This window comes from Micromys minutus (assembly GCF_963924665.1).
Source record: "Micromys minutus genome assembly, chromosome: 10".
NCBI lineage: Eukaryota > Metazoa > Chordata > Mammalia > Rodentia > Muridae > Micromys > Micromys minutus.
The window spans coordinates 33,702,415-33,715,232 of record NC_137979.1 but is presented as its reverse complement, the minus strand read 5'-3'; the positions used below and the strand labels follow the sequence as shown (position 1 = coordinate 33,715,232).

General features: G+C 41.8%; 1 protein-coding gene across 2 annotated transcripts in view; it reads right to left on the bottom strand.

Moving 5' to 3' along the window:
• AP2B1 (adaptor related protein complex 2 subunit beta 1) overlaps positions 1 to 12,818 on the bottom strand; it is a 100,697-nt gene that overhangs the window by 9,447 nt on the left and 78,432 nt on the right. For both annotated transcript variants that reach the window (XM_080924339.1, XM_080924340.1), the window contains 2 exons: positions 5,598 to 5,682; positions 4,475 to 4,561 (listed from right to left, as the gene is read on the bottom strand). In XM_080924339.1, the coding sequence (XP_080780465.1) occupies positions 4,475 to 4,561; positions 5,598 to 5,682 (172 nt within the window). The remainder of the gene's footprint in view (positions 1 to 4,474; positions 4,562 to 5,597; positions 5,683 to 12,818) is intronic.

The window sequence follows — 12,818 nt, the reverse complement described above, 5'->3', positions numbered from 1 at the left end:
TCACCACATCTGACCTATTTTTAAATTTAATTTTTTTGCAGTGTAACACACTGAACCCAGTGCCTTGAATAAATATATCAGACAAAGGGCCTGAGCCTTATACATTTTACAGTTTTAGGTTTGAGCTTGATGTTTTAAGGGCTGAAGAATATTTACTCTAAGTGTAGCAATCAGGGATGGCAAATCCTGGTGGTATATAGTCATAATCTTCACCCAGGAGGCTAAAGTAGGAAAAGATGTAGTGAGAACCACATGTTAGGCAGTGTCTAGATACATTAGAAAAGACTTCTTAATAAAACATCGTTGTTAGTTTGTCTTACATACTTGACTGGTATACAGGACAGTCTTAAAGTTGAGAGATTCTGAGAATGTGTGATGTCAGATGCTTCGGTGGCTACAAATGATGCTAGCTCAGGGGGAAGATACTGAGACCTGTCCTAAAGCAGGATAATGGTCAAATATGATTGTACTTCAAGGTGTGACTTCTCATTCACTTTCCTCTTCCCACAAACCTGGCTCTGTGATCTGGGTTCTTTTGGGGCACTGATTAGCAAGTTCAAAACTGCTAATCTAAAAGGGGCATTTCAGAAAAATACTGCTAAAAAAGACTGAAGAAAACCATTTGGGGTAAAGAGCTATATAGCTAAGAGCCAATTAGGAAAGCTTCCATTTTTGAAGAGTACCAAAGTATGGGAAAACCACAATAAAACCGGAATCTAACTCATTCTCAGTTAATGCCCAGGCCTAAAGAAGTTCTTTTAGTAACAGTGCCAGACAAGTATGGGTCTGTACCAGGTGTCTGAGCTTTCTTGAGTATAGTAAACAAACAACAGGCTTGTAAAAGTGCTTGCCACAAGTACCTCATTTTAGGTATGGATGGAAATGTATCTACCTCTTGTGCACTTAACATGGTGTTTCAAGATCCATAATAAACCCAAACGTAGCTAAAAGGTAAGATATTAAAGAGGGGTCTGGAGAGATAGCTTGGTGATTAAGAGCACTGACTCCTCTTCCAGAGGTCCTAAGTTTAATTCCCAGCAACCACATGGTGGCTCACAACCATCTGTAATGGGATCTGGTGCCCTCTTCTGGTGTGTCTGAAGACAGCAGCGGTGTACTCACATACATTAAATCTTTTTTTTTAAGTTAAAATTTTTTATTTTATTTTATTTTATTTTATTTTATTTTATTTTATTTTATGAGTACACTGTAGCTGTCTTTAGACACACCAGAAGAGGGCACCAGATGCCATTACAGATGGTTGTGAGCCACTATGTGGTTGCTGGGATTTGAACTCAGGACCTCTGGAAGAGCAGTCAGTGCTCTTAACTGCTGAGCCATCTCTCCAGCCCCATTAAATAATTCCTTAAAAAAAAAAAAAAAAAAAAGAAAAAGAAAAGAAAAAAGATATTAAAGAGGCCCAGGTGTGGTGGCAGACCTTTAATCCTAGCACTCAGAAGGTAGAAGTCTCTGTGAGTTAGAGGCTAACCTGGTCTACAGGACAGCCAGGGATACACAGTGAGACCTTGACTAAAAACAAAACAAAACAAAAACCCAAACACAACAACAACAAAAGCTAACACTACCATCAGCAGCAGCAGCACCACACCACCACCACCACAATACACCTGTAGAAGTGTTTGCTACTGGGAAGCAGGAGTCCTGTTGGTGCCTTTCCAGTATTTACAACAAACAGCAGCACCATCAACACCCACACCGTACACATCTTTATTATGGTAAGATTAATAAGACTTGCAGAGTTTTTTCCTTCTCTAGAAAGCTCAGAGAACAACCAGAAAAGCTCACTGCTATGTTGGTGAGTCCTTTAAGGCTGTGACTTCCTGAAGCCCAGAGTGTTCCTTCCATCTGTCAAATGTCTTTGCTAGCACAGGGAGCTATTTTAAGTGTTGGTGCTATTGTGATTAGAGAAGATCAGCTGGAAAGAATGGTATTTTTAGCTCTCAGCTAGACACAGGGTGTTGAATCAGAAGGCACTAAACCTGCAAAGGCTCCTGTTAATAGAGCCCTCAAGACTGGGAAAAGATGCAAAGGCCAATGCATTCCACACTTCAGGGTGGAGGCAAGGAAGGGATTAGCCAAAGAAAGTGGTCTTGCAAAATTAGCAGTGAGTTGGCATGAAAAATGACCTTGGTCATCTAAAGATATGCTCCATGTGCTCCATTGCCAAGATGTGTGCCACCAGGAAACCAGTTCAACAGCATCTGGAGCACATGCGCAGGAGGAATGGGCCAAAGGCCATGGCTGTTCTCCAAACCAAGCCAGCTGTGAGGACTACATCAGAAGAAACAGCCTCCCTGGGAGGAGGGCCACATGCTTTGGCGCAGTATGAATTCCTTTCTTTCTAGTATTTTGGCAAGCCAGACTAAGGTCCCTGGTCAACCAAATTCCTTTTCATCCTTTTCACACAGGATCCCTGAAACCAAAACTGTTTCCCAATTAGTATGACTATTACCTACTCTCTGTAGAAAAGGAACAGCAGCATTCCACTGGGTGTTAACAGCAAGCACTTGTGATCTGTAGTTCTAACAAGCCAGTAAGTTCATTGAACACCGAGTCAGGCAGGTTTTTCTAATGTGGAACTTATCAGAGCTTTCAGTGTGTGAATACACAGGCATGCCGTGTGCTACATTTTCTAACTGTAATTACTATAGGAAAACTTCCCCATCTTTTATTAACAAGTATTCTCAGGTATGCATTGTTGAATCAACTGGCACAGGATGGTGGTTAGCCCAGGGCAAGTCTCCGGTAAATGGGGTACAGAGTTGACTCTCTCATGGGGTACACATGGATTTGGCCACCAGCACACTAACTCTATAGCACAGACTTTCCACTTCCAGAGCAACGGTCCTTTCTGTGGAAAGCTTGCTCTGTTCACTGTTAACTGACCAGTGAACTTCAGAGGAAGGGACAGGTAGCACACCACGGGCCATTTAAAACCCACAAGATGAAGACAATCAGCCCACTAATAGTAACAGAAACTGTAAGAGTCTCTCCTCAAACTCCTTTCCAGGGGTAGAGGAGATGTGAGGTAACGCTCACCACAGGCAAGTTCTGTCTAAAGTATCTTTCCTCCAAGGATGCTGGGCTGTCTTTTATGTCTGAGGCTTCAATAGGCACTTAACCTCCTGAATGTCTTGGAGGCCTGACTGGATCAGCAAATTTAAGAGCCAGCATAGGAAGATGCTGATAACTATCCAGCTGGATTTCAAAAGCCCTACATGCAAAGGTCTGTCTGAATACAGAAGAGAAATACAACACAACACAGAGACCCAAAAACTAAAATGAAGTACAGAAAGTTGGGCTGAGAAGACATGAGAACTCTTCTTTCTGTACTGCCTCCTTTCTCCAGTGCTCTGCTTCAGCCCCAACTGAGAATGACGGTCCTCAGAAAACTCACGAGGAGGCCCCCCACTGTTCAGGGTGAGGGGGAGGTGAGGGGGATAAGGGCTTAGGGGTAAATGAGGAAGAGAAAGAAAGACTGAAGGTCGGCACTGCTGTCTCTCCTCTTGGGTTACTACCTTTCTGTATTCTACTATAGCTACAAAATTAACTCCAAAATGTTTAAGAATCAATGCTGATTTAAAAGATTAGTATTATATAAAAGCCAACAAAAGGGACTAACAATAAAGGTTATCAGCTAGGCTCTAATCAACCATGATATGTGCTTTATTTACAAATGGAATTCTAACTACAGCATTTCCTCCAATGCCAAATGCTGATACAGATGAAATACTCTTTCAAGTCTTAGGAGGGTGACTATCCTCAATTATCATTTCAGTTACTTGATGCTGAGGATATTTAAGTAATATAATCGACAGTTACTTCTTCTATGACTGAAGGACTAGTATACAGGCCAGCTATGGCTTATGGTTGTTTCATATTTTTCTACATTTTGTGATGTTGAGAGGCTTTTGTGCAAGTAAGGGCTAGTTTATTTATTTATTCATTTTATTTTTTAAATTTATTAGTTCTTGTAGCCTATAAGTAATTTAGCGTCTTACATCAAAACATCCCATTTCTTTTTTTTTTTTTTTTTGTTTTTGTTTTTGTTTTGTTTTCCTTTGCACTGAGAGAGAAAGGTCTCAATGTATAGGGAATGTTAGCCTAGGACTTGCTATGTAGACATCAAAGCTAGATTTGAACTCACAGATCTGTCTGCCACTGACTCAAGTGCTGGGATTAAAGGCATGTACCACCGTGCGTGTATGTGTGTGTGTGTGTGTGTGTGTAGATGGGCTCATTATATAGGCAAAACTGGCCTAGAACTTGTAATTCTCATGCCTCAGCCTCCTGAGTTGTGTGTGTGCCTTAGAAAGATTTGCAAAGTGTTGCATTTAACATGTAATCCACTACAATCCTGTTAAATGTGGAAAGAAGTAGGCACAGGAAAGAAAAATTTTAAATATTTAATTTCACTTATTAAGATGAAAATGAATGCAGAGTTATTACTCACCAGCATTTAAATGACATTCCTTAATCTGAAACTGGAGTTCATTTTCATTGGGAATATCCTTCCATGTTGCAAGGAAAACCTGGCGTTCTATATGGGAAGGAGAGAAGGATGATACATGTCAGTATTCTGTCTCCTGAATCCTTCCACTAGTTCTTGTTCAACATGCTAGTCACAGGCTAGGATCAGAGCAATGTGTTTGGTGTGCAAAGGTGATATACACTAGGCCTTTCTTGACTGAACTAATACACACTGGAAGAAAGTTTGCAGTTAAAAGTTTAGTTTGGGGCTGGAGAGATGACTGTTCTTCCAGAGGTCCTGAGTCCAATTCCCAGCAACTACATGGTGGCTCACAACCATCTGTAATGTACTCATACATATAAAATTAAAAAAAATCTTAAAAAAAAAAGAGTTTAGTTTTGGCTCTTTATATTCCTATGGGTGACTTTGGACACATATTGTGACCTTTCTTTCTTCTGTTTCCCTTTCCCTGTCCCTCTCCCTCTCTTTTCAAGACAGGGTTTCTCTGTGTAGCCTTGGCTGTCCTGGAACTCACTTGGTATGCCAGGCTGGCCTCAAACTCAGAGATCCCCCTGACTTTGCCTCAAGTGCTGGCAGTAAAGGTGTCCTGGCTGGATGGTGGTTTCTTAAGTAAGGAGAAGGAAAAGCCAATAGCTACCTTGGGGTAGGGTAGGAGACTTAATGTTTACTACAAGTTACTGAACACTTATCTTAGTATAAACTTACTGTAGACTAAGTGCTAACTGTACACACCATCACACTAAGTCATTATGAAAACAATTTCCATTTTGCAAATGTAGAAACTAAAACACAAAGTCTAAGTATCTTGCCTACTAACACACAGATAATACATGGCCAAGCCGACCCTCTCACCTTGTGTTTGATGTTGAGTCAGTCAGGTAAGTGAGTGGCACTGAGATTTGGGGTGGCAGAATAAGAAGGGCAACCGGCAAATAATCAACGATCAACTATTTATTGGGGTGCTAGAATATATTAATCTCATTTTAAATTTCAAAATGGTCTGTACTTCTTCTAGGGCTATGATGTGCCTGCCATTCAGATGATGGCCACAGGTATATTTAGCAGGACAGGAGGACACACTTACCCATTTTGCCATCTTCTACAAAAAGCACATTGAGTGGGATGAGGCAGCTGAAGTAGAAGACATCAATATTGTTTTTAACAGCCACCTGGTGGGAAAGCAAAGTGGAAAAATGTGGACATCAATGAGGAGCCAGAAAGGAGAAGGAAAGAACAGGTGTATATCTAGAAATCTCCTTCCTATTCAGCCAGTGCAGGCCTCCCAACCAACACTCAGTAGCCCATAGACTGCAAAGCACACCCCTCCCCACTCACCAACATGTAACTGTGATCACTTATAAGAGACTATCTATGGCATACCCTCTAGACCAGCAATCCTCAACTTGTAGGTCTCTACCCCTTTGGAGGGTGAACGACCCTTTTACAGGGTTTTACACTACTATGGTTGTGGTCATGAGGAACTGTATTAAAGGGTCTCGGATTAAGAAGGTAGAGATCCGCTGCTCTAGACAAAGGATAATCTCTGTACTTGTGTCTTTTCAACTTTAAAAAACTTTGCATTCTTGAGTGCTTCTGTGTGCACATGGAAACACTATAATGAATATGCAGAGGTCAAAGGGCAACTTTTGGGTATCATACCCAAAACACTGGCTACTTTCTTTGAGACAGGGTCTTTCATCGGTCTAGAGATCACAAAGTAGACTATGCTGGCTGGCCAGTGAGCTCCCAGGGACCCCCATCTCCATGCCTTGGAGTGTGGCTAATATATCCAATGGCACTCCACTGCAGGAAACTAATTTTCCCCTTCACAGATAGCCTTTTGGCTAGGAGAACTCTGGTCCATTTACCCTCAAGTGCGGGACCTGAATAGCTTGAACCTGTGCAAGTCTTGTGCATGATGCCACATCCTTTGAATTCATGCATCCACCAGTCCTTGGTCATGCGCTAGTGTTGGATCTTACAGTTCTGCCTCCTCTTCCACATAATCCCTGATCCTTGAGAGGAGGGATTTGATGGAGACAGCCCATTTAGGACTGCTGAGTGCTCCAAAGTCTCTCATCCTCTGCTCACTGCCCGGTTGTGGCTCTCTGTCTTAACTCCCATTTACCACACAAAGCTTCCCTGGTGTGGGCAGACAGAGGCACTGTTCATCCATCCTCCCTTCTTTTCTATCCAAACTATGTACCTGTCTCTTCATCCAAACTGTGGTTACATGATTGAGGAAACTCCTTTGCAGTGCCCACATTTCTCACCAGCTCATTTTTCTGAAGGTAACTAGCACCTTTGCTTCTTCTCCATTTCCTGGGTGTGCTTCCTTGATAACAGTCTCTCTGATCTCTCAGAATCCCTTCAATTACTTTCTTATTAAACTGTGGTTCTAGCTTTCCAATTCCCAGGCACAGAAGCCTGGTTCTCAGAAACTAAACTAGGTTAAAGCAGGGTAAGTACTGTCAGGAAAGCACCACTTTCAGAGTTAAAAGAGTCACCTGATTCTCAGTAGAAGAATTAGAGAAAAGGAAACTTTCACTTCAAGTTAGGGCTCAAAACAGTGCCTGACTCTGTAAAGGACACCAAGGGTTTCATGAATACTAATGACCATCATTATCCTCATTCTGAACATAAAGCAGTCAGATCTCACAACATGCCTTCAGTTTAAACATTTACTGGTGCTCACTACATTCCAAGCTTTTGTGATGAAACTAAAAGAAATAAAAATAAAAATAAAATAAGATGTTTATCTCCACAGGGATGGTGGTTCTTAACCAAAAGCTTTCATCAGAACCATCCGAACAGGTGTTTCACAATGAACACTAGGGATCTGCTTAATATGAAAGAATTACCTCTACATCTGGAAACAGTGTCTAGAATGACCACTAATTTACAGCAGTGCCTTCTAAGAGGCCCGAGTGAGTCCATAAACATTTGTCTTTCTGAGATGCCTATTCCATCAAAGCCTGTCTGCAATGAAAGTCTATGATATGTTCCCAGAGTTCAGCTGGCTAAAGTCTGGACCTCATAAAAAAGCCAGGAAACCCCTGACACTCTGTGACACGTTACAGGTTCTCTTCCCTGAAGACTGCCCCAAAATGCCTGTTCTAGAATGTAAAGTATTCTGCCTTTAAAAAAGGCAGCCAACAGTGCTGGCAGAGTCTTGGGAGCCAGAAACTACTGATTTCAAATTGTAACTCTGACATATGTTTGCTGTGTGACTTAGGGGCAAGTAGTATTCAGATTAATTTCCTGTCCACAAAGACATTAGAGGCATTATTCCCGGGGCTGTCATAAAGATAGGTTCATATTTGCTAAGTACACAGAATGCTAACTCTCAAGCACAATGGTGAACACATAACAGTAAGAAACTGCTTTCAAAACTCTGACCCATAATTGCTCCTGTCTGCAAAAACTGCAGGGATGGAAATGGAGGAGAGCCTGAGGAAAAGATGGTCCAGTAACAGGCCCAAAAGGGGATTCAGCTCAAGGGGAGGTCCCAAGGCTTGATACCATTACTGAGGCTATGGAGTGCTCACAAAAAGGGACCTATCATGAAAGACCCAACAAGCAGCTGAAAGAGTCAGATGCAGATATCTGTACCCAACCAATCAACAGAAGCTGCAGGAAGCTAAGGAGGAGGGCGACCCTGTAAGAGGACCAGCAGTGTCAATTAACCTGGACCCCTGAGATCTCTCAGGCACTGGATCACCGACCAGGCAGCATACACCAGCTGATATGAGGCCCCCGATATATATACAGCAAAGGACTTTCAGGTCAGGGTTCAGTCAGAGAAGATGCACCTAACCCTCAAGAGAGACTGGAGGCCCCAGGGAGTTTAGGTCTGGTGGGGTGGGGACATCCTTGTGGAGACAGGAGGTGGCAGGGAGGAGGTGTGGGATGTGAAACAGTAGAAGGGTGGACCAGGAGGGGAATAAAATTTTGAGTGTAAAAGTAAAATAAAGTACATTAAAAAAGAAAGAAAGAAAATAGCTAATTAAAAAAAAGAAAGAAAAAAAACCTGTTTTCACTATCTCTGTTTCCTGTTTTGACTTTTTTAAAAAAAGATTTATTTATTTCATATATGTGAGTATATTGTAGCTGTCTTCAGACACACCAGAAGAGGGCATCAGATCCCATCACAGATGGTTGTGAGCCACCATGTGGTTGCTGGGAGTTGAACTCAGGACCTCTGGGAGAGCAGTCAGTGCTCTTAACCACTGAGCCATCTCTCCAGCTCCCTGTTTTGGTTTTTTATTGAGACTTTTAAAAAAGTAATTAAGAATAACCACATTGGATTACCCAAGATTTTAATATTACTATTATGCTACATAGTTTTGTTATTTTCTTTTCTTTTATTGGCTATTTTCTTTATTTACATTTCAAATGTTAACCCCTTTCCTCCCCTCTGTAAACCCCCTATCCCATCCCCCCCTCCCTCTGCTTCTATGAGAGTGCTCCCCCACCCACCTACTCCCTCTCAACACCCCACCCTGACATTCCCCTACACTGGAGCATCAAGCCTTGGCAGGACCAAGGGCTTCTTCTCCTATTGATGCCTAACAAGGCCATCCTCTGCTACATATGCCACTGGAGCCATGGGTCGCTCCATGTGTACTCTTTGGATAGTGGTTCAGTCCCTGGAAGCTGGAGGAGGGGGGTCTGGTTGGTTGATATTGTTGTTCTTCCTGAGGGGTTGCAAACCCCTTCAGCTCCTTCAGTCCTTTCTCTAACTCCTCTATTGGGGAACCCATTCTCAGTCCAATGGTTGGCTGCAAGTATCCACCTCTGTATTTGTCAGGCTCTGGCAGGGCCTCTGTCAGCAAGCACTTTTTGGGATCTGAAGTAGTGTCTGGGTTTGCTAACTGTATATGAAATGGATGCCCAGGTGGGGCAACTTCTGGATGGCCTTTCCTTCAGTCTCTGCTCCACACTTTGTTTCTGTATTTCCTCCTGTAAGTATTTTGTTCCCCCTTCTAAAAAGGACGGAAGAGTTTTAAAAAGCTTACTAAACTTACTGGCAAACTATTTGCTTAAGGTAAATGCTTTTTTCAACTGTGGCTTGGTAAGAGGCCATCTTTTGGGAACAACTGCACAGGTTACTTTCAGAGGAAATGTTTTAATCTTTTTTATATTATCTTTCAAAATCTGTATTTTGTAGTTTTCAAACTTTTCCCATGAGGTAGAACTGTTCATCTCAGGAGTCAGTGTTCTCTGGGTCTGCTTCCTGTCTACTTCTCCCAGCTATTTCCTTCATTTCAACCATGTACAAATTGCTTTTTGTTCCCCAATACTGAAACTCACAGCTCTGCACTTTTGACATTATTCTTTCTGCTTGACACATTCTTTTCCTTTAAGCTTTGTTAATTTAACTGTAAGACTAGCTCAATCTTAAATTTCAGGAAGCTCTAAAAAGCCCCCAATGCACACACTACTATTGCAGTGTAGAATACAAACTTATTTACACAGGGTCACGACTGATACACTGAGATGAGAGTACAGGCCATCTCACTTTAACCAGCACACGGCCTGGGTCCATCAATCTTTGCTGGATGGGCTAAAGGGAAGGGCAGTACACAGATGGACCACAGCACTGGTCAGTTCACTGGGTCCCCTCCTTTAGTGTATGTTCTTTAACAAAAGGGTAAAGTATGCATGCTTACTAGGGGAAAATACTAAAGGTCAGAATTATTTTAATATGAATTAGCCTATAAAGATGAAATTCCCTTGAAGTTTTATTGAATAAATTTTATAATACATACATATGTTTTAATATGAAAATATGTATCTTCCTTTACCTCTTGACTAAAGGCAGGCACCCACCTACCATCCATCCATCTACCCATCCATCCATTCATCCGTCTATCTGTCTATCTTTAAGGCAGTTTCCCACTTTGCCTGGCCTGAGACTTTTTGACCTTGAACTCAGAGAGATCTGCTTCTTTCTGGCTCCTAAGTGCTTCCACTGTATAGTCTTTAGCATTAGGTATCCTTAGTGCTAGGCATGGTGATACAGGAGACAGAGGCAAGACTGGTCAACATAGCAAGTTCCAGAACAACCAGGGCTACATAGAAAGACCCTGACTCAAAAGACAAAACAACAAAAACAAGTATCCTTAGCAAGGCCAATTGGTGGTTCTTAACATTGAATGAGTTGAAACTGGTATAAAAAACAGATACAAATAAAAACAGGCAGTTATTTCTGTGTCCATGCTTGTTGGCAGATGCTTATAATCCCAGCATTTGGGGTGCTGGGACAAGAGGATGGTAAGTATGGGGCCACTAAAGACTGAATAGAAAGATAGCAAGATCCAGTTTCAAAATGCCAAAAACAGATATAATGGAGCATGCCTATAATCCCAGACCTCAAGAGGTGGGAGCAGAAGGATCACAAGGCTGTAGGCCAGTTTGGGCTACAAAGCAAGACCATGCCTTAAAAACCATACGACACAAAATTGAAAATATCATTGTCTAGCTCATAAGCAGTAATATTTAATGTTCATTCCACCTATGTAAATCTACACAATATAAAATTAATGCAGTTTTTAAAAGATATAAAACTTGCAACATTCGCATTCCCAAATAAAAATGAGACATGAATTCATTGAACAATGGAAACAATATGCCTGCTTCAGTTTCAGCCTCAAGACTGCCCAAAACAGATCACAGATGGTCCAGGAGAGGGGCTGCCTGCTGCTCTGGTGTATACTGTGTGCAACATGTGGCCATAACATTAGGAACTGCTTCCTTCTCAGGACATCAATAGGAAGAGTAAATAGAAATGATTATTACAAGGCTCTCTGAAATGCAACAGTGAGCTAAAAATGCTTAATAACAATAATAATGTTTTTTAAAGTTACTTTCAGGGGCTGCTGGGGAAAGAGTAGCCTGTCAGCATCAGCCTGTACCCAGCAATTACTTTCTTTCCCTAGTATGGGGAGCCTGCTGCAGTAGTTGAAGCCTCTTTATGGTGGCACAGCTGGAGATGAGCAGGCTAAATTAATATTCTAACTGTGTTCCAGTGTATTTAAAAGCACTATAAAAAGGTCTGAAATGAACTCAGTCTGAACTCTGGCAGATGAGGCCCTCTTACCACACCCCTCATCACAGGTAACCAAAGAAGGCACCAACCACTACAACCAAAACCAAAACCAAGTGAGCAGTGCAGGGCTCACCTTCAAGATTATCTCATTTACTCTCCTGTGACGTCACAAGTGACCTTTCCAAGTCTCTGGAGAATAATTTCTCTTTTTATTCCTTTTCTGCATTTAGCTTTTGGAGCGATTATTTGCAGACTGGTCCAAGTTAGGACCAAGCAGTGACGCCAACCATCTCCAGTTCTCTGAGGAGTGATGATTCAGATGTGTTTTTAAAGTACCACACAACCTAGTCAACAGATCCTAGGGGAATGGCTCAGAGTGACAGGTTTTTAATGACACAGACTCTTAAGTGTGATATATAGCATCTGAGACTCAGGTAGAAATGGCCCTTTCTGTTAGCTGCAGGAGTTCAGTTGACCTGCAGCTTACTTCATTCTTAATGTCCAAATTATCTTCTACCTAAAGTTTAAATACTGCCTTTTATCTCAAATAAAAGTTGACCGATCAATTATGGGGACAGTATCTAGGCACAATAGAAATAAGGCAGAAATATAAAACTCTCCACAGAAAATAGCTGTTTACTTTTCGTCAAATCCTAATCTTTAGTCCAGTGCTGAGCTGCAGACAGTTCTCACTCTACACTCTTTCTTTGACCACCTGCTGGGTGGAGGATTCATGTGAGCTGAGAAAGGCTCATACCAAACTGCTGGGTGTTCTAGTTAAAGGCTCTCCTCGTTGGTTCTCTGGAGATGTTGGGGCATTTTCCACTGTCAAGAGTATGTGAACAAGAATGCCACACAGGGCAAGTATGTCAGCTTCTTCTCCTGATAAGACAGTGTTCCGTGTACCTAGGGAAAAACCCCTGTAGGCAAGAACATGCGCGGGTAGTTTTGACAGAAATGGAAACTTTGAATACATACCACCTCTCTCATTCTTAGAGCTCAAAATCCTCTAGTAGGACGAATTATTATTACTGGACTTTAAGAATACAACAAGGGCTGGAGAGATGGCTCAGTGGTTAAGAACACTCTTCCAGAGGTTCTGATTTCAATTCCCAGCAACCACATGGTGGCTCACAACCATCTGTAACGGGATCTGATGCCCTCTTCTGGTGTGTCTGAAGACAGCAACAGTGTACCCACATACATGAAGAAAAAAAAAAAAAAACAAAAAAAAAAAAAAAAAAAACCAACAAC